This window comes from Spinacia oleracea, chromosome 5, assembly GCF_020520425.1.
Source record: "Spinacia oleracea cultivar Varoflay chromosome 5, BTI_SOV_V1, whole genome shotgun sequence".
NCBI lineage: Eukaryota > Viridiplantae > Streptophyta > Magnoliopsida > Caryophyllales > Amaranthaceae > Spinacia > Spinacia oleracea.
This window is the reverse complement of record NC_079491.1, coordinates 1,437,003-1,459,239: the sequence shown is the minus strand read 5'-3', so window position 1 is coordinate 1,459,239 and position 22,237 is coordinate 1,437,003. Positions and strand designations below refer to the sequence as shown.

General features: G+C 33.5%; 1 protein-coding gene across 1 annotated transcript; it reads left to right on the top strand.

The window, feature by feature from the left end:
- Nucleotides 1-8,579: 8,579 nt before the first annotated feature.
- On the top strand, nucleotides 8,580-17,720 carry LOC110777283 (dnaJ protein ERDJ3B). The gene is made up of 10 exons (XM_021981892.2): nucleotides 8,580-8,910; nucleotides 9,028-9,176; nucleotides 9,763-9,895; nucleotides 11,462-11,573; nucleotides 12,844-12,960; nucleotides 13,365-13,451; nucleotides 15,092-15,151; nucleotides 15,287-15,364; nucleotides 16,043-16,114; nucleotides 17,284-17,720. The coding sequence occupies exons 1-10, from the start codon at nucleotides 8,834-8,836 to the stop codon at nucleotides 17,440-17,442; spliced, it is 1,044 nt and encodes a 347-aa protein (XP_021837584.1). The 5' UTR covers nucleotides 8,580-8,833; the 3' UTR covers nucleotides 17,443-17,720.
- Nucleotides 17,721-22,237: the final 4,517 nt, after the last annotated feature.

Genomic DNA, 22,237 nt, shown 5'->3' with positions numbered 1-22,237 from the left:
GTTTCGGCCAATGGAAAATAAGATTTATAATTTATTTTTGAATTAAAAAAATCGAATGCCACGTAGATAATTAATTAGGTGCCACGTAGATATTTAAATTAATTAATTAAATACTAATATATACAATTCCATCCAAAATCAAACGCTCTAATAATTAAAAAATAAATCTAAAATAAAATTCATCCAAAATCAAACACTAATCTAAAATAAAATTCAATCCAAAATCAAACATTAATCAAATATTAGAGCGCCACATAGGAAATCTAATGGTTTCGGCCAATTAAAAATAAGACTTCAAATTTAAGTTTGAATTAAAAAGTCGAATGCCACGTAGATAAATAGTTAGGTGCCACGTAGATATTTTTATTAATTAATTATTAATATTTCTTATATACAATTTCATCCAAAATAAACACTATAATAATTAAAAAATAAATCTAAAATAAAATTCAATTCAAAATAAAAAAAACTAATCTAATCTAATATATAGAATATAGCAGTTGATATATATAGGAGTTTAATTTTAACGTAACAAATTAATAGAAACCGTGCGTCGCACGGGCTAAAATCTAAAATAAAATTCAATCCAAAATAAACATTAATCCAATATTAGAGCGCCACGTAGGAAATCTAATGGTTTCGGCCAATGAAAAATAAGATTTCAAAATCATTTTTGAATTAAAAAGTCGAATGCCACGTAGATAAATAGTTAGGTGCCACGTAGATATTTTTATTAATTAATTATTAATATTTCTTATATACAATTTCATCCAAAATCAAACACTATAATAATTAAAAATTAAATCGAAAATGAAATTCAATCCAAAATAAAAAAAACCCAATCTAATCTAATATATAAAATATAGCAGTTGATATACATAGGAGTTTTATTTTAACGTAACAAATTAATAGAAACCGTGCATCGCACGGGCAAAAATCTAGTTATAAATAAAATAGGGTCAAAGTGAATTGTGTGAATAGTGCAAAAAGTCAAAACGGTGCGAATACAAAGGGACAGATGGATTATTATTTTTATTCTATTAATAGCAAAAACCGATAGAGAATGGCTATTTGGAAAGAGTATTTTTATTTTTTAAAAGATATATAAATATTTGTATCATGTTAGTGGGTGCATCCTTTCACAACCCTTGGAAAATATCGGAAATTCAATTATTTGGTGGGGAAATGGAAATCTAAACATTTTTTTTAATAGGAAACCCGAAAATGATTGTGATAGGTTGAAATTCAATTGATTATGCGGGTTTATGCCATATAAGATACTCACTCTGTTTCAAAATAATTACTTCGTTACACGCTATTTTAGACATGCATGTAGTTAATAAATTAAAGGATGAGATTTTATAATATAAAAGGGTATTTACTATTTATGCTCTGTTTGTTTTGACGGAAAACATACACTTTTTTTGAAAAATGATTTTTCTTTTGGTTGTTTTATAAAAGGGGTGAAAACACTTTCCTTTTGAAAAGAAAAAATGTCACATTTCCTCACACCTCTACATATACTCCTTGCATTTTTCGTTCTCTTCTTCCACCATCTCCTTTCCACTTCTATTTTCTTTTTCTCTATTACTCCTTTAAGGTTTTTTAACTGCTTCACTCTTACTTTGACACTATTCATATACTATGTTTGACTTGAATGTATTTTGTGAATATATAAAAGTCAAAAAAGTGTTGGATTAGTGACAATGTATATTTTCATAATATAAACTTTTTACAATTATCACAAATAAAATTAGAGATATTTAATGGGAAATGATGCATTGTCAAAATATATCCGTTCAAGTGATGCATTTAAAAAAAAGTGAATGTTTTTTTTCTAATGAAACAAATAAAGAAAAATTATTCTACCATTGTGTTTTTCTTTGGAAAAAAAAATCCGTGAAAAAAATATATTCTATTGAAAATGTTTTCGTTGAAACAAACGGATCGGGGATATGTGAAGGTACGTTGGTGAGAGTAATTTTTACGGAGTAGTAGGTAAGGTAAAAACATTTTAATATTAGTGAATCATTTGAGAATATAAAAGATCAAGTGTATATCAATTATTCTGACACAATAAACCTATCGGTTATTATGAAACAGAAAGAGTATATAATAGTTGTTCCATAGTCCGTTCAAAAAATGCTTGTAACATGCAATAGGCCGGTTAGCATGTGTGGTTACTACTTAAGCAACTTGGTAACCAATGCTAGAAAACAACATCTAGCAAGTTATTTCAATATGACATCTAAAGATTTTTTGGGTCGATACTTAGGCGTTCTTTTCAACACTACGTCGTTTACCAAACAGAATTTTAACCATTAAGTCATAAAAGCGGAACAAAAAATGAATAATTGGTCTTCTAATTTAGTTTCAAAAGCAGGGAAAACAATTCTAATTCAAAGTGACGTAAAGGCCCTACCTTCTTATGCTATGACGACCGCTCGTCTTCCAAATACTATTTCTAACTCTTTAGATCAAATTAATCGTAATTTCTTTTGGAAGCAATCCCCAGAAAAGAAAGATTTTCCCATGATTTCGTGGGATAAAATTTGCCAGCCTAAAAACCAAGAGGGTCTAGGACTGCGAAAAACTGAAGTTGTTAACTCTGCTTTCTTGGCAAAGTTAGGTTGGAAGATAGATCATAATAATTTGTGGGTTCAGACTATCCATGCCAAATATTTGCAACATAATACTTTTTTTGAATGTAAACCTCAAGCAAAGGATTATTGGATCTGGAAAAAAATCCTCCAAATTAGATCCCTTCTTCTCAAGGGTCTCGGGTGGAAAATAGGCTCGAGATCTAATGTCCTTTTTTGCCTCGATAATTGGTATTTTTCTACCAATTTAGTCAATCATTTGAACTTGGACATTTCTGTAATCCAAAATCTAGATCTTACAGTCGATCATTTTATCACAGATGATCGAACTTGGGATATTCCTACCCTCTCGTTGATTCTCCCTCTCTATGTTGTGCAAACTATCAAAGGAATCCCTTTACCAGTAAGTGACTTACCAGATGAACCTTGTTGGGGTTTTTATAGTAATGGTGATTTTACAGTTAAATCTGCTACATGGCTAGCACATACTTTTTGTTCCCCCACTAAGTGAGAATTTTCTTGGATATGGAAGCTAGATATTGCTCCAAAGTTAAAAATTTGTGTTTGGCAATTACTGCATAAAAGCCTCCCGACCCGAGATAATTTATCTTATCGTCATATAAACATTCATAATAATTGCCCTTTTTGTACTACTTCTAGAGAAACGCAAGACCATTTATTTTTGCATTGTCCCGTTGTTAGAGAATATTGGGATGCAAACGCCTCAGTTCGATGGATTGGTACTCATCTTCGATCTTCTTCTATTCTTTCTCTCTTCCGTGAACTCCGTAATAATGTAACCTTATCGACTAAAAAGATCATAACTTCCATTTGAAGTATTTTGAAAACACGTAATGCTCACATTTTTAGACAATCTCCTGTCTCATCGATGGGAATATACAGTAGAGCTTTCAGGATTCTTACGGAATGGAATATGCATACACGTCTTGATTCATTGGATGTGAACATTAATAATAATTCTCTTTCAAAGTCTCCACGTACCACGCAAGTTGCTTGGACACCTCCGACCCGTGGTATTTGAAAATTAATTTTGATGGGTCAATTCGTAACAACTCTGGAACAGCTGGTGTAGTAATTAGAGACCACTTAGAAAATAATATTGTTAGTCGAACCTACAATCTTGGAACATCCTCTCTGATTCTTGCTGAAGCAACAGCTCTTCGTAATAGTCTTCTATTAGCCATCGAAAAAAATATACGACATGTTTTCATTGAGGGTGATAATTTATTAATCATAAATATTTTGCAGTGAAAAACTCAATGTCGGTGGATAATTTAGTCAATCATTTGAACTATCCAAGTATTGATGAATGATGTCAAACAACTTTTGAATAATTTTGATAGTATTTATTCTCGCCACATTTATAGGGAAGCCAATCGCGCTGCAGATTATGTTGCCGCATTAGGTCATCGCATACAAATGCATTAAGAAATTGACCCATACATAGATAGTAAATTTTCTTATTTTTTATCTTTAGATAAGTTAGGATATAGTTTTGAGAAAAGACTATCCTAACTTTTATTGTTTCTTTCTGTTTAAAAAAAAAAAGAAGTTAAGTTGATTATAATTTAAGTACTTGTAGATTGTATTGAGCCACGCATTTAGAATTGGACAACCGGGGACAAGGCAATCAACTAACTAATCTTGAACATCGAATATTTAAGGGGTGGGGTTAATCATATAATATCAAAATACTAAATTCCATTTTGTATAATTTCATCAAAAAAAGAGATGGAAAAAGAGTCCAAAATCTCTAGTAGTTTTGACAACATATTGTGGATTGGACTTGATATAATCTACTTTAAATTTGTTTCTAAATGACTTGGTTTATTACAATTATTCATTTAATATGACAAATATTTTGCCAACATCCATATGATTTGCAAGAAAAAAGAAAGTGCTTTGGATTCGTTTCAAGTTAAATTGAGTGTGATTTGATTTTCATCTTAACCGTACTCACAATTGATTTCAAGGTAGAAACTCGTCATATAATATGGTTAGCGTGTGCTTTACCTAAGTTTGGGACCACCGAATAGTTTCTAGAACTTCGTTTAGTTTGTAATCGTGCATCATATGAATACATCATTTTGTCATAGAGTTAACTTGCTTGTTTGCTTGAGAGGGATTTAACATCTTAATTGTGTCATTATCTAAACAGTTTTTCACCCTCCAAGAAAATCAAAGTTTACTTGTGTTCTTCAAGATACTGATCTTAACAACTATTGTATATATGCCCTCAATCATAACCACTAGGCTGGTCAAGACTTCATTGGTACTTTATATATATGTTAGTATGATGAAAAAGTGAATATATCACATGCTTTGTTTTAGTGTATTTCGGTTTTTATTTTTGAGCTTGGCAATGCATAAATGCAGCCGATAATATTTAATTATCAATAACTAAATTTGTAAAATCATTGATATTTGAAAAACGTACATTGAGACATATTTAGTAATTTTCTCCCTCTTTCCGTCAAAAACATAGTAATTTTCTCCCTCTCTGCTGGCTTGAGAAAGAGAATGCATGGATTGTTGTATTTGGTAGTGATACCGCTATTAAAGAGGGAGATCTTGTCGAAAATGTATCAGGACTCAAGTGATTCACCAAAGCGACGCTCTTAAATATAAATGAAAAATAGTCAAAGCATACTTTGTGAATGCAACAAAAATAGACATGTTGCAAACGAAGCTTGTTTGGCGGAGATTGAGAGATGGTGGAAAACTCACCATGTAACTTAAGTTCGAGCCTCTCTATCTGCTTGTGGTTGGGATTGAGAATTCTCTTACCATTCCCCTTACTCTCAAGTCTCAATAGATATAAGTGTTGATTTAATAAGTTTTTTTTTCTTTCCATTGAAAAAAAAACATGTTGCAACTAAATAAATTGGAGGATGGAGATAAAATGACACAAAGAACCATTAAGGGCTATACTACGCATGATTATGGCCCATAAGAAAGCCCATAGGGTTGTCCAATGTGTTGAACTGCTTTTCTCATTACATCTTCCAAGTTGGAAATCACTAAGGGCCCTTTTGGTCTATATGTCCGTTCTATTGTCCAATATCAAGAGTTCAAGACTAAGCATTGGTGAGTTGGGCCATATTTAGTCATAGACTCATAGGTCAACACTCAACACTAAACATTTGACACTATTATAAAAATAATACGGAGTAATAAATGAACAATGATAATAAAGCTAGATTGATCAATTGTTTGGTGGTTTAGTGGTGATTGAGGCTGAACTTGGTAGATAGGACCCGTGTTCGATCCTCTACAACAATAATTGGGAGGGGACTGGAACCTATCCACCCAGAACTCGCCCTAAATCCGGATTACCCCTAAGGATGGACCGGGTTTTAACACAAAATAAAGCTAGATTATAGATTTGACCATTGTTTTTCTTTATTAAAAACAAGAAGTTTGTGAGAAGCGATTACTCCAAAGTCACAACAAACTTTAGGTGTTATTGAGTACGCCCGTTGAGATAAATCTGTATGAATGTATTAATTGCTAACTTTCTTAGTCATTTGGAATCAAACAAGTAAAATTATCCCCGAATAGGCAACAAAAGTAGTTTGGAATACCTATCTCTATGTGTGAGTAAAATGACAACATTAAGTCATTAACTATAATATAGTCGGAAACAATTACTCCAAAATCACAACAAAATATCAGGTGTTATTATTTTTTTTTAATAGGTAAGAAGAAGGGACCCTAACTGAACCAGCATCTAGCACAGGTTAACCCGCCCAGCTTCCGCAGGTCATCGCTTGAGCCACTCCCAAGCATTTTGCAATTGATGGGGCTCGAACTTGTGACCTCCAAGTCACAAGGTGAGTTCCCCACCAACTCCACCAACTTATGTTGGTAATATCAGGTGTTATTGAGTACGCCTATTAAGCTAAGTATATGTTGTATCCGGTGCTAGCTTTCTTACTCATTTAGAACTAAACAAGTAAAAGTAATCCCGAATGAGAAATATAAGTAGTTTTACCTATATCCATTTGTGAGATTCTAAAAAAAAGAACTTGCATGAAGAAAATTCATTCAAGTTTGTTATTGATGTCTAGCCTCTCCAAGCAAATTCTTTAAATTAACGAGACTCAGTCATTATTGTCCATTTAAATGAAATCAAGTTCACTTCAATTTAAAGAGGGGTAATTTTTCCAGGACATGTATAGGTAAGTGCCGGGGCTATAATCATTCCATAACAATCGGGCCCTGTGTAATTTTTAAAATGGGGCCCTCAATTCATTATTTTAATCAAAAATTCAATTTTTATTAAACAAAAAACCACCCCTTACAAAAGAATTGTCAAAAAATTAAACGAAATTTAATTTGGGGAAGAAGAATAAAATTAAATTTGAACAAGATTTGTGGAAGAATGGATGAAATTTAATTGAATGATTTGAACAAGTTGGGGAAAATTGAACGACAGTTCCCATAACTGAAGGAAATAATCATTGTAATTTCCGAAAAAAAGCCCAAGAAAAAGTCAAAGTCCCAAAATCAAGCGAGCAAAAACATAACTTTTTATACTTTTGATTTATTAGCATATTACCTTAACCAATGCTCCAATTTAGTGTTTATGCTTATTTAGGAGACTATTTACACTATATTTAAAGTTAAAATTTGGGGGCCCTGTTCCGTCGCTCACCCCGCGCTGCCCCAGAACCGGCCCTGGTAATAGGTTTTTGTTAAATTGAATCCCAATCGTGATATATGTAGAGATCTAATCACTGGCACCGCTTTTGTTATGGCCTAAAGGGGTCATGTCGCTCTTACCTCAAAAATTAGTTAATTAGTGAATTTTTAATCTTCCCCTCTCTCTCCCAACTTTGAGTAAATTGTACAAAACTTATACTATATGGCCTAATTTTCTAGTAGCCAAAGGGCTATCAGCCATATAGCTAAGAGATCATCTTCTAATTTATAGAGTATTTACATAAAATTTTCAAGATCGTAACTTAAGAGGAGCGTTTTATTCCCCTGTGAAACATGAACCGAACATAACTAAATTTGTTGGAACAACTTAAAAGTTGATTTATCGACCCGATAAGACATGATCAAACATGATTGGAACTTATTGGAATGATCAGATTCGATCGCAAGAGAGTTAACTTAAGATAATCAACTTGAGAGAGTCAACTTATAAGACCTGATTGTAACTTATAGACCCGATATGATATGATTGCGACTTACTTTTTTTTTTTTTGAAGGCGAGGAAAACACACCATAAATCTAACAAAACACAATCCAAAATAAAAGACCAAAATTCAAACATGTATTTGAAATGAAATGTTCCTTTAGACCTTGTGTTTAATACTACCTCCGTTCCTAAATGATCTTTACGGTTACTATTTGCACGGTAATTAAGGAATTTTGGTGAACATGTGATGGTGGGGTAACAAATGGAAAATGAGTGGCTATAAATTGTCCAACAATGTGAGTGGGTGGAAACTAATATTAAAGTATTGTGAGTGGGTAAGTTATGGTGGGCCAAATAAGAGTAAAAATGGAATAAAGTAGGAGTGTAAAGAACTTTCAGGAACGGACTAAAACGGAAAGCGTAAAGAACTTTTAGGAACGGAGGTAGTACAACTTAATTTAACTGAACTTAATTTTTTTTTTTTTTGAAATAACTGAACTTAATTTAACTGAAAAGAACTTATTTGTTCATTAATGATGCGAAAAAACTTATGTTTATTAAATTTATTTTTATTAAAATAAGTCAATATAAAAAATACGTTCAAGTCCTTAACATGAAAATTCAAAGTTTTACATATCCCAAAAGTCCCAATGTCTCATATCGTCCATGCCGTTCTGAAACGGCAAACACCCAACTTTAACGAGAGCATCCCACGTGGCGTTCTCCCATTGGACACAGCCAACAAAAACTGCATTCTGATTGGTCGATTTCGATTAAGAACACGTCGGTTTGATTACCCAGTCGTACTTTTTACACTCTTCTTTCGCAAAAACAAACAAAAATTTCACACTCCTGCTCAAAGAAGAGAGCGCAAGCGAAAATCCGAGTTTTGTGGAGATTGAGGGAAGCATTTCAATTGTTCAATTGTTCAATTGTTCAATTGTTCAATTGTTCAATCAATCAATCAATCGTCAGTTTAGAATATCCAGACATTTTCTGAATTGAAACCCTAGAAATTTGAAATTCGGAGTGGAGAGATCACGAATCTCTCCTGAGCAAATCAATGGCGATTCGGAGAACAACGTTGAATCTGTTGTTTCTCGCTTGCATTTTATCTTACACCGTTTTCTCCATTGCAGCGTATGCTCATTTCTCTCTCCTCTTAATTTTTGATATTTTTTTTCAATTTTATGTATGAAATTGTGAATGAATGAACGAAGAGCTGATTTTTGTGTAATTTGTTTGGGTATAATCTAGGAAGAGTTATTATGACATATTGCAAGTGCCGAAAGGAGCTTCAGATGATCAGATCAAACGAGCTTACAGGAAACTCGCGTTGAAGTATCATCCTGACAAGAATCAAGGCAATGAGGAGGCCACCAAGAAATTTGCCGAGATTAATAATGGTAATTCACTTTTTTTATAAATCTGTTCCAATTTATGATCAAATTTGGTATCAAATTACAGTACGGAGTATCATTTTGTTAATCAAGCTCGAAGTGGTGATAGATTTGGGGTCAAATTAGATAAATTATATTAAGTATTAACAATGTCAATAAATGTAGTATGTAACTGTATACTTTTGTTTTACAAAGTAGTTATTTAAATTGCTATAGAGTATAAGTTTGTTGTATTAGTTACGGAGTATTTGCAACTTTTAAATTGCTGGAGTTAAATAGATAGTGATTTAATTTAACATCTAATTATATTTCCATTTTGTTAACAAGTGCGAAATGGTGATCAATTTACACTCAAATTAGATAAATCATAGCAACAATGTCAGAAAATCTTGCTGCTGGCAATTTTTTAGTTTATGAAATACTAGTTAATTTGAAATTGTGCTTTATATTATTATATATGGTAGTTGTATTCAAATGTTGGTTTGATATTATTATTTTTGGAATATTTTTATTTTCTTAAAATTGTCAGAGGTTAATTAGGTAGGTGTTTTGGTTTAGGATTTGATTATTAAGATTTGTTTGTTTTTGGCAGCTTATGAAATTTTGACAGATAGTGAGAAGAGGAATGTATATGATAGGTACGGAGAGGAGGGTCTTAAACAATATGCCGCAAGTGGCGGAAGCCGTGGTGGTGGTGGTGGTGGGTTCCAGGACGTATTCAGCCAGTAAGTTAATATATCCCTTGTACTGGCACTTCTGGAAAAGTGAAGCTGATTTTTTATGTTGTTAATGTTTTAGTTTTTCTACTGGAACGAAGTTGGTTTTCTTGTCAATCCTTCATTGAAAGAAAACGCTCTCCTTTACTTGGATAATGTGGACAATGTGGTACTCTGAAATGTTCTTTCCGAGAGCATTTAATTTCGAGATTAGGACAATTTGGGGTAGAATAGACTTAAAGCTCAGAAATAGTTAGTAGGTTATTGGGTAACAAATCAGGGAAATAGGGGTTATGAGTGTCATGCCAATAGTGGATGGGATATGGGTTATGCTTATACATAGTTTACTGCTAAAAATTTCCTCCTTGATAGAAAAACAATGTCAGTGTTCACTGAAACATATTGATAAATGGAATTTTGTACATTGAAATGTTTGAAGGAAAAGGAAGAGAAGGATAACTATTTAGTTGAGTTAGACCATTTTGTTGGTCTTACAAGTTGGACATAAGTGTATGGGTAACCGGGGAGTGAATTTTCAAATCATTTACTGGTGGTCTGGTGCAACTGTCATCATATCAGGCTTAGTAGTTAGAATGAACTCTGCCTATACATGTAGAGTGCCAGAAGGTCAAATGAACAGAAGGAACTTGTGGAGACTATTTTTTATTATAAATTTATAATAAAAAAGGAAGTTGTGAACATTGGTTCTCTTTTGACAAAAAGAAATAAATGAAGACTGGTTCTTCTGGTTAGAAAGAACCTTGTGAAGATTGTTTTTTACAAAAAGCGCATCTTATTATTAGCTTGAACAAATGTTTAAAAAAGTGCGCTTGAGGTGCAGAGCGTTAGGGTCCATGCGCTTTCTGTGGTCGTGGCAAAACTATTTCGAAGAAATCTGAGGCGCACCCCCTGAGTCAACAACATTTTCTTTCACATTTTCTAGTTCATTAGGTGCACTTCACTTCAATGAGGTGCGCCGTAGGGAACTCCAAATCTCCTTGGTGCGCCTTGACTCCTTGAGCTTTTTTATACATTGGCCTGGACCATTTCATAGTGTAATTCTTAATTGCGACTTATAGAAGGAAGGTTTTTAAACTAGCCTTTCTGCAAATACAAACTTAAAGTGGTCATTTTGCTCCCCCCCCCCCCCCCCACTCCCAATTAAAGATAAGTAAATTAATAATCCATTGTGCACCAAACCATAGGACTCTTTTTGAAACATATGTGCGTTGGTCTTGATGATATTTCTGTCTCATGTATATGATTTAGAATACATGTTAAATATCCTTGTTTATCTTTTCTGCTTTGGAACTCAAGGATATGTAAGAGTTTTCTCGTTTGGTAGTAAATATAATAATTGTTAAACTTAAACCAGATAGAATTTGGTTAGTAAGTTCTTTTACTTTAGAGTTGAGACCCTGCTCCAAGGACAGTAACGTAGGGTTGTGGTTATTGTCAACAAAGTCTAAATCTACTTGCTTGATGATGCGCCTTTTAATTCTTTGTGCATTAGGTTAGCTTAATAAATGGCCATTCTGATCTGCAAGCTAATTCACAATTTTGATGTTTTTATAGATTCTTTGGAGGAGGCATGGAGGAAGAGGAAGAGAAAGTATTGAAAGGGGATGATGTGATTGTAGAATTAGAAGCATCATTGGAAGATCTGTACATGGGAGGCACAATGAAGGTAGGTTTATATCATTTTCTGAATTAATTAATGCTATTTAATTATAGAGAGACCTTTTTGCTGCATGAATTGAGAAGGACACCAATCACATCACCGTAGAGGCGATACAAAAAAGAAAATATAGAATGACTGCATTTTTTACAACCAGGAAATGTCTCACGAGTTATGCATTTAAAAAAAAAAACATGCATAAGTTGTGGAGCAGCATTTCTCTACCCAATTAGTCATCTGAAATTTTGCTGTAAATTATTAATCCTCGATTACTGTCAGAAGTTATGAAATTGAGTTCAGTGGATGAACATAAGTTTTTGTCTCTCTTTCGTAGTTCCCTTTCCTTTTTCTCGTTCAAGGTTGGATTACCCTGTTGTTGACTTCCATTGTGGTTTAGTTTGCCCTTCTCTTGACTGAAGTTACTGATTTTTTATTTTGAAAATAACCCTTCTCTTTAGTTCTAGGCAGTAGTGAGTCCATATGGCCTGGACTGTGAGCATCTACATCCCCATTTTGTAATGATTTGGCCAGCTTCTTGGCTCAGATCAGTAAGCCTATACTTTTGTTCCCCCTTTTAGATCAAAACGCACATAAGAAGACAACTAGACAAGGTACAATTTACCAGTTGTCCAAACTCTAAGGTCTAAAGCAAGCCATCATTCATTCATTCCTTAGCACGCAAAGACTGAGGAGAATAAGTGAGAATGTGACCTGTACAATACTATTTATATTGTTTTTTTTGTATTTTTTTGTTGTCTCTCCCGTGAGGTTAGAAAATAATTTCCCCTCGTAGTTTTTTTCTTCCTCCTTCCTCAACTGAATCATTCATATTAGTGAACATTCAAGTATTACAAAAAAAAAAACTTTGGTTTTCTTGAATATGGATCTCGCCTGTAGCTGGATTAGGAATTTTCTTCAAAAAAATTAAAAAGTACTTTTGTGTGTTATAAAGTTGCTTTTGAACCCCAAATTAAAAATTTCTAGATCCACCACTGATTCTAGCCGATCTTTTTCCTTTTAGTACTACTCTGTGTACCTAACCCAACAGAAAGCAGAGCTCCTTCTTACTTTAAGGCTATCTAATCTCATGTACTGTGAAAGCATGTCCTAACCCACTACAAATATTTTTAGAATAAGTAGTGTGACCATGCTTTAGCGGTGTTGTATGCCAGCAGGTGACTTGAGAGGATGTTATTTATAATTTGTACTAGAGAGCTGGACATAACTTTTCATTTTGAGATGATCACTATACCTAAATTATCTGGCTTGTACATGCCAGGTGTGGAGGGAGAAAAATGTCATAAAGCCGGCATCAGGAAAAAGAGACTGCAATTGTCGTAATGAGGTCTATCATCGCCAAATAGGTCCAGGAATGTACCAGCAGATAACGGAGCAGGTATGGCATTTATAAATGCTTTTAAGCTACTATCATGAAGCCTCTTTTTTTCCTGCAGGTATGATTGTGCTTATTAGTGTCATAGTATGCTTTCCGTGTTTTGTGACTTTCGCTAGTAGTTGGTGTGTTGTTCACCCGGTCATGCTGTAAATCTGTAATAGGCTAATAGCTATAATTTATCCGTAATCGTTTATGACCCGGCTGTCTGGGTTAGAGTTAGACTGTCATGTATTTATGCTTGACCTTTCTTTTGAAGAGTCTCGGGGGTGGGGTTGGGGGGGAGGGTGGGTGTCATACAGTCTTAACAATCACTATGATCCATCATGTTTGAAGTTTGATGTGCTTTATTACAGGCGCCATTGTATTTTATCTAACTAATACACTCTTCATTCTACGTTTTGCAGGTTTGCGACAAGTGTCCAAATGTAAAATATGAACGCGAAGGTTATTCTTTAACAGTAGATATCGAGAAAGGGATGAAAGACGGAGAGGTAAGGTTTTATCTATTTTTAGAGGCTTACATCTGATGTCTTTGAACAAATGTCTTCGCTTCATACTATGGGACTCTTACTGTACTGTGTACTGTATTTTGTCTGGATAATGCAATGGTAAAAGACAGTTCTATTGGGTGTTGGGTTGGGTCCCATGTATATAGTGGAAGGCTGTTTTGACTGATAAGCTTAGATCCCGTGCTTCCTTGATCAAATGATGTCTTTTAATGTTGGGATAAATACTAGCCCATCCTGGACCGTATTAAACCATTTCCCTTGGCAATTTAATCATGAATTCATGTTTTTTAATCAAATCTTATTCCAGTTCTCAGAGCTGAAGTCGCTTTCAACATTTAGCCTCACATTAAAATTGTTCTACATAGATGGTGCTGCAATAATCCACTTTGTACATAAACATCAAGAATCCCTTACTATGTACCTGTTATTGGTTTGACAAATTGACACTACTCTAGAGGCTATCCTGGAAAACTCGTAGAAAAAGGAAAGCAAAGATCTAAGTGAAAATAGTTGGACTCATAAGTCATAACTCATTTATAAGGCTTCAGGTTCTCGGGTACTTGAATTTGATACATCTTTTATCTTTGAACTCTTGGGAAAACACCTGTTTCCTCCTTGGGTACCTTGAGTTTTTCCGTATAAGAATCCAAGTCATAAAAATTATATTGAGGGCTAGAATTGAATAAGATGGATGAGTATACATGCAAATATCTCTATATTAAGGTTAGAAGGACCACCTCCTTTAAACATGTCGCAGCAAAGTCATTCAGAATCAAGCTGGTGAATATTCTTGCTGGAGTGTTACCCTTCATTCCTGGTGTGTTAAGGGTAAAGGAAATAATACTTGTGGACAGCTAGATGGTGGATAGATCATGTTTGCAATTATAAGCTATAGTGTCGGCAACAACAAGACCCGTTCAGAGTTGACATTACCTGGAATTGACATGAAATTGTCACAAATTAAAAGGAGTTGACATTACCTGGAATTGACATGAAATTGTCACAAATTAAAAGGAACAACCCGGTTGCATGTAGAGCTACATGCAACCAGGTCGTTTTGTAATTTTTTAACACCTCAAGAAGCACAAATTTTAGTTGGAAAACACATTTTTACGATTAAAAGCACATTTTACAATTTCCACGCAGATATGTTTTTTCAAATACTGTAATACGGTTATACGGAGTGCCTTCTTCCAATTAAGAAAAAACCTAAATCTAAGAAGTGAGCAAGCAACAACAATTTACATATCCTCTCAAAGCCTTTGCGCTCAAATTTGAGAACTCCAATTTATTCAAGTGTATATTTTTAAATTTCCTTAATGGTTAATTGCATACCTTTTGATAATATGTTCTTCTAAGCTGTAAAAATGTGATTTTACTCTGTAAAAATGTGCTTTTAACTATAAAATGTGCTTTTAACTATAAAAATGTGCTCTTTGAGGGGTTAAAATTATAAAACAACCCGGTTGCATGTAGATCTACATACAACCGGGTGTACCTTCTACCAATTGAATTGAGAATTCCCTCTACCTCCTTTTATCCCACATTCCCCTATTAATTGTTAAATTGTCTTAAAGGTTGAATTATCCTTCTTAACACGCTGCACCTTGTATACTTTGTAGGAGATTCTTTTCTATGAAGACGGCGAGCCCAAAATAGACGGAGAAGCAGGAGATTTGAAGGTAGGCTTTCTATGTTGTTAATACTCTGTTTCTAGATAATAAGCTCTTCCTACATTGTGCCGTTTAGAAGTATTATGTTTGTATGAGAAGTAGTTTAAAGACAGTACATATTAATAACCACCTCCTGTTCTGCAGTTCCGTATCCGTACAGCGCCCCATGATGTATTCAATAGAGATGGCAATGACTTGCGTACAACTGTTACAATAACTCTGGTAATTATTACCTTTGATTCTTTGAATATATATGTATCCAAGTATTGTAAGTTGCTCAGTTGCTCTAGTAGCTCTTTATTGGTGTTTTTATTCAGTTTCATGGGCATGCTTTTATGTGCCACAGGATAACCAAATTTATTTGACTTATAACCGGTAAAGGCCAAAATCATAGCAAATCATGCTATGATTTTTATGATGTTACTCCAGAGTAACATTCTTCTGTTCATATAATTTTACCCCATAACAAAGATAAGGAATTAGCTAGGCATTCTGTTTAAGCTGATTTATTGCCACATCTTTGCTAGCTGTTAGTTTGTACTTGACCAGTCTTAGGATCTGAAGTGTTTTGCTCTCAAATTAAGTACACTCGGTAAATAATATAGATTGTTATCTAGCAAGGAGACAGAAAAATTTGTGTTATTGTTCATATAACAATTAAGGAGTCATCACTAATACTTTTTTATGCCTATATTAGGGCTCGCCTGGTGTGAGAGTATTTATTAGGGGATTAATTTTGAAGGGGGGAAACAGTTTCCAGTAATTTTATGCCCATACTTTTTATGCCTATCATGCTTTGGCCAATTTAGACAGATGTTATTGCTTGAAATTAGGGATGCATCTTTTAATCCCTGCCGTCTCATATTATTTAAATTTCATGATTGAACTTTGTGCTTTCAGGTTCAAGCTCTTGTTGGATTTGAGAAGACAATTAAACACCTTGATGAACACTTGGTCGACATCAGCTCAAAGGTGAGAGTTCAATCACTTGGTTATTGCAACAATGATTCATGTGCATTACTACTAATTTTGTTTATCAAGCTTATAATTTCATATTTTCTACCCAAATAGATAAAACCTGTTATATTCTCCAAGATTATACTTCATCTTGCTAGTCTAAAATTGCACATTTAAGAAATTTAGTTCTTCATACTTCCCCACAAATCATACTCAAATTACAAATACTTATTAATCTTAGAACTGAACAAATAACTTGTTGCAAACCAAATGAAGCTCAGGATTGTAGAAATACTAATTTTGTTTATCAAGCTTATAATTTCATAATTTTCTAACACAAATTCAAAAAGCCTGTTATATTCTCCAAGATTATACTTCATCTTGCTACTTTAAATAGCACATTTGAGGAATTTAGTTCTTCATAATTCCCCACACATCATACTCATAATACAAATACTTACTAATCTTAGAACTGAAGAAATAACTTGTTGCAAACCAAATGAAGCTCAAGATTGTAGAAATACTCCGTACTAATTTTGTTTATCAAGCTTATAATTTCATAATTTTCTAACACAAATTCAAAAAACCTGTTATATTCTCCAAGATTATACTTCACCTTGCTAGTCTTAAATAGCACATTTGAGGAATTTAGTTCTTCATACTTCCTCACAAATCATACTCATAATACAAATACTTATTAATCTTAGAACTGAAGAAATAACTTGTTGCAAACCAAATGACAATAAATTGTAGAAATACTAAGATCATATTTATCAAACATCAAGAGTTGGACTTCAACCGAATAAAATATAATCTTTTATATTTCTCTCTCCCAAACACCAAACCCAAGACCAACAATATTTGACAATATTTATCAAACACCATCTCCAAAATGTCACTTTGCAATTAAAACACCATCTCTAACATGTCACTTTGCATTTTTTGACCAAAAAAAAACAATATTGTTTGGTCCCCTAATATGCCAGATGTCAAGTCTTCCATACATGGAATTGGTTTTCCATTTGATGTTCATGAACACCAATTTTTAAATGGTTTCACTCTCTCTCTCTCTCTTCCTTTCTATCTACCTATTTTATTGTTTTTTATTCAATTTTCTCTCTTGAACACCAAAAGTTGGTGTTCGATAACATGCTCTAATCTGGCAAAATCTCAATGATGTTCAGAGTATTACTAAACCCAAGGAAGTGAGGAAGTTTAAAGGAGAAGGAATGCCATTACATTTGAGCAACAAGAAAGGGGATCTCTATGTCACATTCGAAGTCTTGTTTCCAACTTCATTAACAGAAGAACAGAAGATCAAAGTCAAAGAAATTCTTGGTTAGATTGTTGGAATTTTTTGTTCTGTCAAAAGACGTTCTAATGTGTCCACTGTAACATGAACCTTCTTACCTTAGATTTCATGTGCTTTACCTTATTCTTCTTAAAATTTTCCTTCTCGGTCTTTAAAAAAAAAATATGAACTAGATTTAGGGTTTTCTTTGTATTGCATTTGCAAATGTCCTGTATTTGTAAGGGGCTTCTGCTGAGGTTACAAAAAAGCACCATTATTGGGATAATTTAGGATTATTACATGATTAATATAGCATTATATTTTTTTGGACTTTGATGGACATTATAAACTACGACAACTTTTGTGTAAGACCGCCTTACCGGAAAGACCACTTTCACTGTTTAACTAATTGATTTCATTGCTTAACTAATTAGTTTCAGTGTGTAACTAATTAGTTTCATTGTTTAACTAATTGGTTGTAGTGCTATACTAATTAGTTATAGTGTTTGACTAATTGATTCCATTACTTAACTTATACTCCAATGAAAGCTTTTTTATACGGTTTTTTCATGAAATGCCCATGAGGTTTGCAAAAACGCACCAAATACCCTCGCGTCTTTTGAATCACATAATATGCCCCTATTTTTTAGTACTGTTCATGAGATGCACCTTCAGTTAACAGACGTTAGTCTGTCGTTAGTAGTATTTTACTATTTTACCCTTAATACATGTTTTTCGACATAAATTCAAAAAAAAAAAACTCTAACCTCTTTCTCTTTCTCTCTCCTCTCAGATGTTCTTCCTCCTTCTCTCTAGTTGCCGCTTGATTTAGATATCGATCAGAGTGGCTTGCCCAATTCTGTTTTGGTAAATTGATCTGCAATTGCAATTGTGTAATGATCACATTATGAACTATGGGCAGATCTGATACTCCCAGTAGCAAGCCTGCTTCACCTATGCCAAGAGTAGCCAAATTAGGTAAGGCAAGATCACTTAAATCAGATGCTGATGGTGGTCGACTTGGCTTCGCGGAGGGTGGTCGTTCTCCGGTGGCCGCGTTGGGAAGGTTATCGATTCTCCGGTGGCGCGGAAGTTTCGCGGCGGTGCGTTGGCTGGGAGGGGGTTGCTGATGGCTGCGACAGTAGGTTGGTGGTTGCTGATGGCTTCCAGAGTCTTCTAACAAGGTCCAATTAAACCCCCATTCTTTTCTTTTCAATCAAATTTATAAGTTGTTTTATCATTGATTTTGTTTCTAAATTGCTTCGTTTATCTCTATTGCACCCACATCGTGATTTCAGTGATATAAGAGTAAATCTAATCTGGGGTTGTTGCATTTTTGCGTAAATTTTGTTGCTTTTGATCTAATTCCTATTGATATAGCTAGGTTAATTGCATTTTTGCTGCATCTTTGTTCTAATCTATCTGAAAGAATGTTGTTCATAGTTGGTTGCAAATGCCCTAATTGTAACTTTTGGAGGGTGTTCTTGATTAATTTTTAGTGTTAATTGAAAATTAAAAAGATAAGTTTTGCCTAAAATGGTTAATTTGATGCAGCTGAACTCTGGGAAAGTGGTTGTTGTGGGTCCTGGAAGTGTTATAATGTGGGAATAGTAGTTTCAGACTACTCGCAATTAAATGGGATTTGTAGGAATGTAATGTGCTTTGATATGAATTGGTCTATTTTGTTATTATCTAATGTCAGTTTTCTGTTTTTGATCATTCAGAAGCCACTACCGCGTATGAGGCTAATGAGTTGAAAGAGAAGAATCATGCACTCAATGAGTTGAAAGAGGCAAAGAAATAAGCAGATGAGGCTAATGAGAAACTTCAGGAGTCTTTGGTGGCTCAAAAGAGAGCTGAAGATACTTCAGAGATTGAAAATTTTCGAGCTGTTGAATTCGAGCAAGCAGGATGAAACAAGCAGAATGGAAAAAAGAGTTAGAAACTGTGAGGAGCCAACATGCCTTAGATATGACTTCTCTTCTAACAGCTAATGAAGAGCTTCAAAGAATCAAGCAAGAGCTGGTCATAGTTAGGGATACTAAGAATCAGGTGGCTACTTGATTTAGATGTAATACTGCATTGACTAATGCACTGATTGATATGTATACCAACAGTATAATTCAATTCAATCAATTTCTTATTGGATTTGTTGTTTGAGCATTTCAATTTTCTTTGATTATTACTTCTATTTTTGTTTTAGGTTTAACTTTTAGGTTGATTAATTAGGTGAACGATTAGTGGAAATCAAATTCTGAAGTTTAAAAGCAGTTTGAGTATTTGGTGCAACTTAGTTTCAAAATAGGTGTATATTGTGCAATAAGTTTACACATAGGGGTCTTCTGTGAATTATAAACACGACTTAACGGAGGACTAACGGAAGGTCGGTTTAGGGGTATATGGTGCAAACTTGGGAAAAAATAGGGGCATATTATGTGATTCAAAAGACGCGAGGGTATTTGGTGCGTTTTTGCAAACCTCAGGGGTATTTCATGAAAAAACCGTTTTTTATAAGACCGCCTTATATAAAAGTTTGTATATAAACTATGCCTTCTTATGAAGTCTTTTTTATAGACCGCCTTATATGAAAGTTTGTATATAAACTATGCCTTATTCTCAAGACTGATTTTCAAGCATTATATAGATTTTTTTTTTATTAAAATTAAATGAAAAATTTTATCAGTAAAAAATAGACAACTTTTACGTATATAAGGGTAACTTTTAAGTATTTTACGTCAACTTTAACCTCTGTGTACAATATTTATCGTACAACCCATGTAATTCTGAACCAAGGGAACCTACTCAGTACTTTTTTTCTTTACAGTTCGGTAAACTCAAATCCCTTGGGCTTGTCTTGTTAAAAGATACTCTCAACCACAATATTTGTGGCATTAATTTTCTGGGACACATACATGACCACAAACGAAGAGGTAACATCAGAACAGGACATGCTCCTTTTAAGTCATTTCACATTGGTTAGTCGTCTTTACACATAAGGAGTACGGACCTACCTTTTCAGAAAAAGAATGAACAACCTTAACTCAGTATGGTAAGTATGGTAACCCATAAACGAACTTCAGTGAAAGATCTTGGTCGAATCTTGTTTAGGTTTCGTGATGTTTACTTCATTTTACACTTAGTTTAAGACAAAATAAGTTCAAATATAGGTTTATAAGTTTAGATAAGAGTTACAAGTACTATATTAAGTATAAATAAGTTAAGTTTAAGAAAAATAAGTTTAGGAAAAGTAGAGGAATATCCAAGGTGAAAGTAAGTTATAATACTTGGGTAAAATAGAACGAACCATTTTTTATGCTTGCAAAAAACTGTAAGCATGAAGTGTAGGTAATTCCGATTCCCTTCTCATATTCCAAATTTCAACCTTAAATAGTAGGCTAGTTGCCGTTCTATGAATTACTCCACATTGTTGTAAAAAGTGTGTTGATCTTGTGTATGGTAGACTAGTAATTATCTGATTTATTTCCCTATCTTAGAATTTCACTTCATTTTATGATTGTTTCACCTGTATAAGACTAGTATTCTATGCACGTGATGTGTGTCGATATTTTCAAAAAGATAATTAGGATATGTACTTCCTAGAATTACTTCCTTAAAAGATTACTCTCTCCGTCCCAGATTAGTTGTTGCACTTTTCTTTTTCGTCCGTTCCAAATTAGTTGTTACATTTCTAAATTAGGAATGACCCCACAATTATTATATTGTCTCTCTCTTCCCACTAAATTTTTTTTGTCCCAACACCCCATCTCATTCAATTAAAAAAATACCCACTAACTCCTATCGCATCTACTTTTTCAATAAAATAACAATTGATAACCAAACAAGCACTTATCACCTAAAACTTTGTGCAAAAGTAAGTGTAACAATTAATCTGGAACGGAAGAAATAGTTTGGTTTTATCTTCAAGAATTATTTGAATCACCATAGTCATATATATAGTACGTAGTAAACTATATTTGGTACTAAACTACTCCCTCCGTCCCTTAATACTCGCACCGTTTCTACTTGACACGCTTGTCAATCCACAACTTTGACCACCAATATCTTTAACTACATATTATAAAAACTTGTAAAAATATTAATATTTTAAAAATATATATTAAGATGAAGCCAACAATATATTATATATACTAACATTTGTTTTCATATACTAGAAATAAAATATGATCAAAGTGAATTATGTGAATAGTACGAAAAGTCAAAACGGTGCGAGTATTAAGGGACAGAGGGAGTATAATCTGTAACATACTAACATAAATACGTATTTGATTCCAAATTTCTTATAGAGAAAATCTTACCAACTAACTTTGCCGCCAATAACTTATTCCCAACTACTCATCTGAAGTATTTAATTACTCACCCAAACTATCAAATGAATTTGATTTGATGAATGAATTTGATTTGATGAATGAATTTCGTACAAGAATGCTGCAAAAGTGCAAAATGGTCCCACCTACTCTCCAACTACTTTGGGCACATGCAAACTTTACCGAGTCAAAAGATCTCCAAGCACTTCACTCGCCTTTTAGTTTTAGCCCTGAAAATGTGGTCAAATTTTAATAATTCATCTTCCACTCAACAAGAAATGTATTGTCATTTTATTTTCATTGTCAATTATTCGTTTTTAATGTTGTGATCAAATGTGAATGAGATCTTACAAATTGCATACAACAAAAGTCTAAATTTACGGAAAGTATGATAGATTCAAGTCCGGATCTTCTAGAGTTTTAATAAAATTCTACAAAATAGAGTTGTATCTAAATCATATATTTTAAAATTAATGGCTCGTATTAATGGGAAGGGGAAATTAGGAAGTGGATATTGGTGAG

Coding starts and splice junctions, on each gene's coding strand:
- LOC110777283 (XM_021981892.2), top strand. CDS start 8,834: ATGGCGATTCGGAGAACAACGTTGAATCTGTTGTTTCTCGCTTGCATT. Junction 12,961..13,364: donor ACCAGCAGATAACGGAGCAG/GTATGGCATTTA, acceptor TACGTTTTGCAG/GTTTGCGACAAGTGTCCAAA. Junction 15,365..16,042: donor CAACTGTTACAATAACTCTG/GTAATTATTACC, acceptor TTGTGCTTTCAG/GTTCAAGCTCTTGTTGGATT.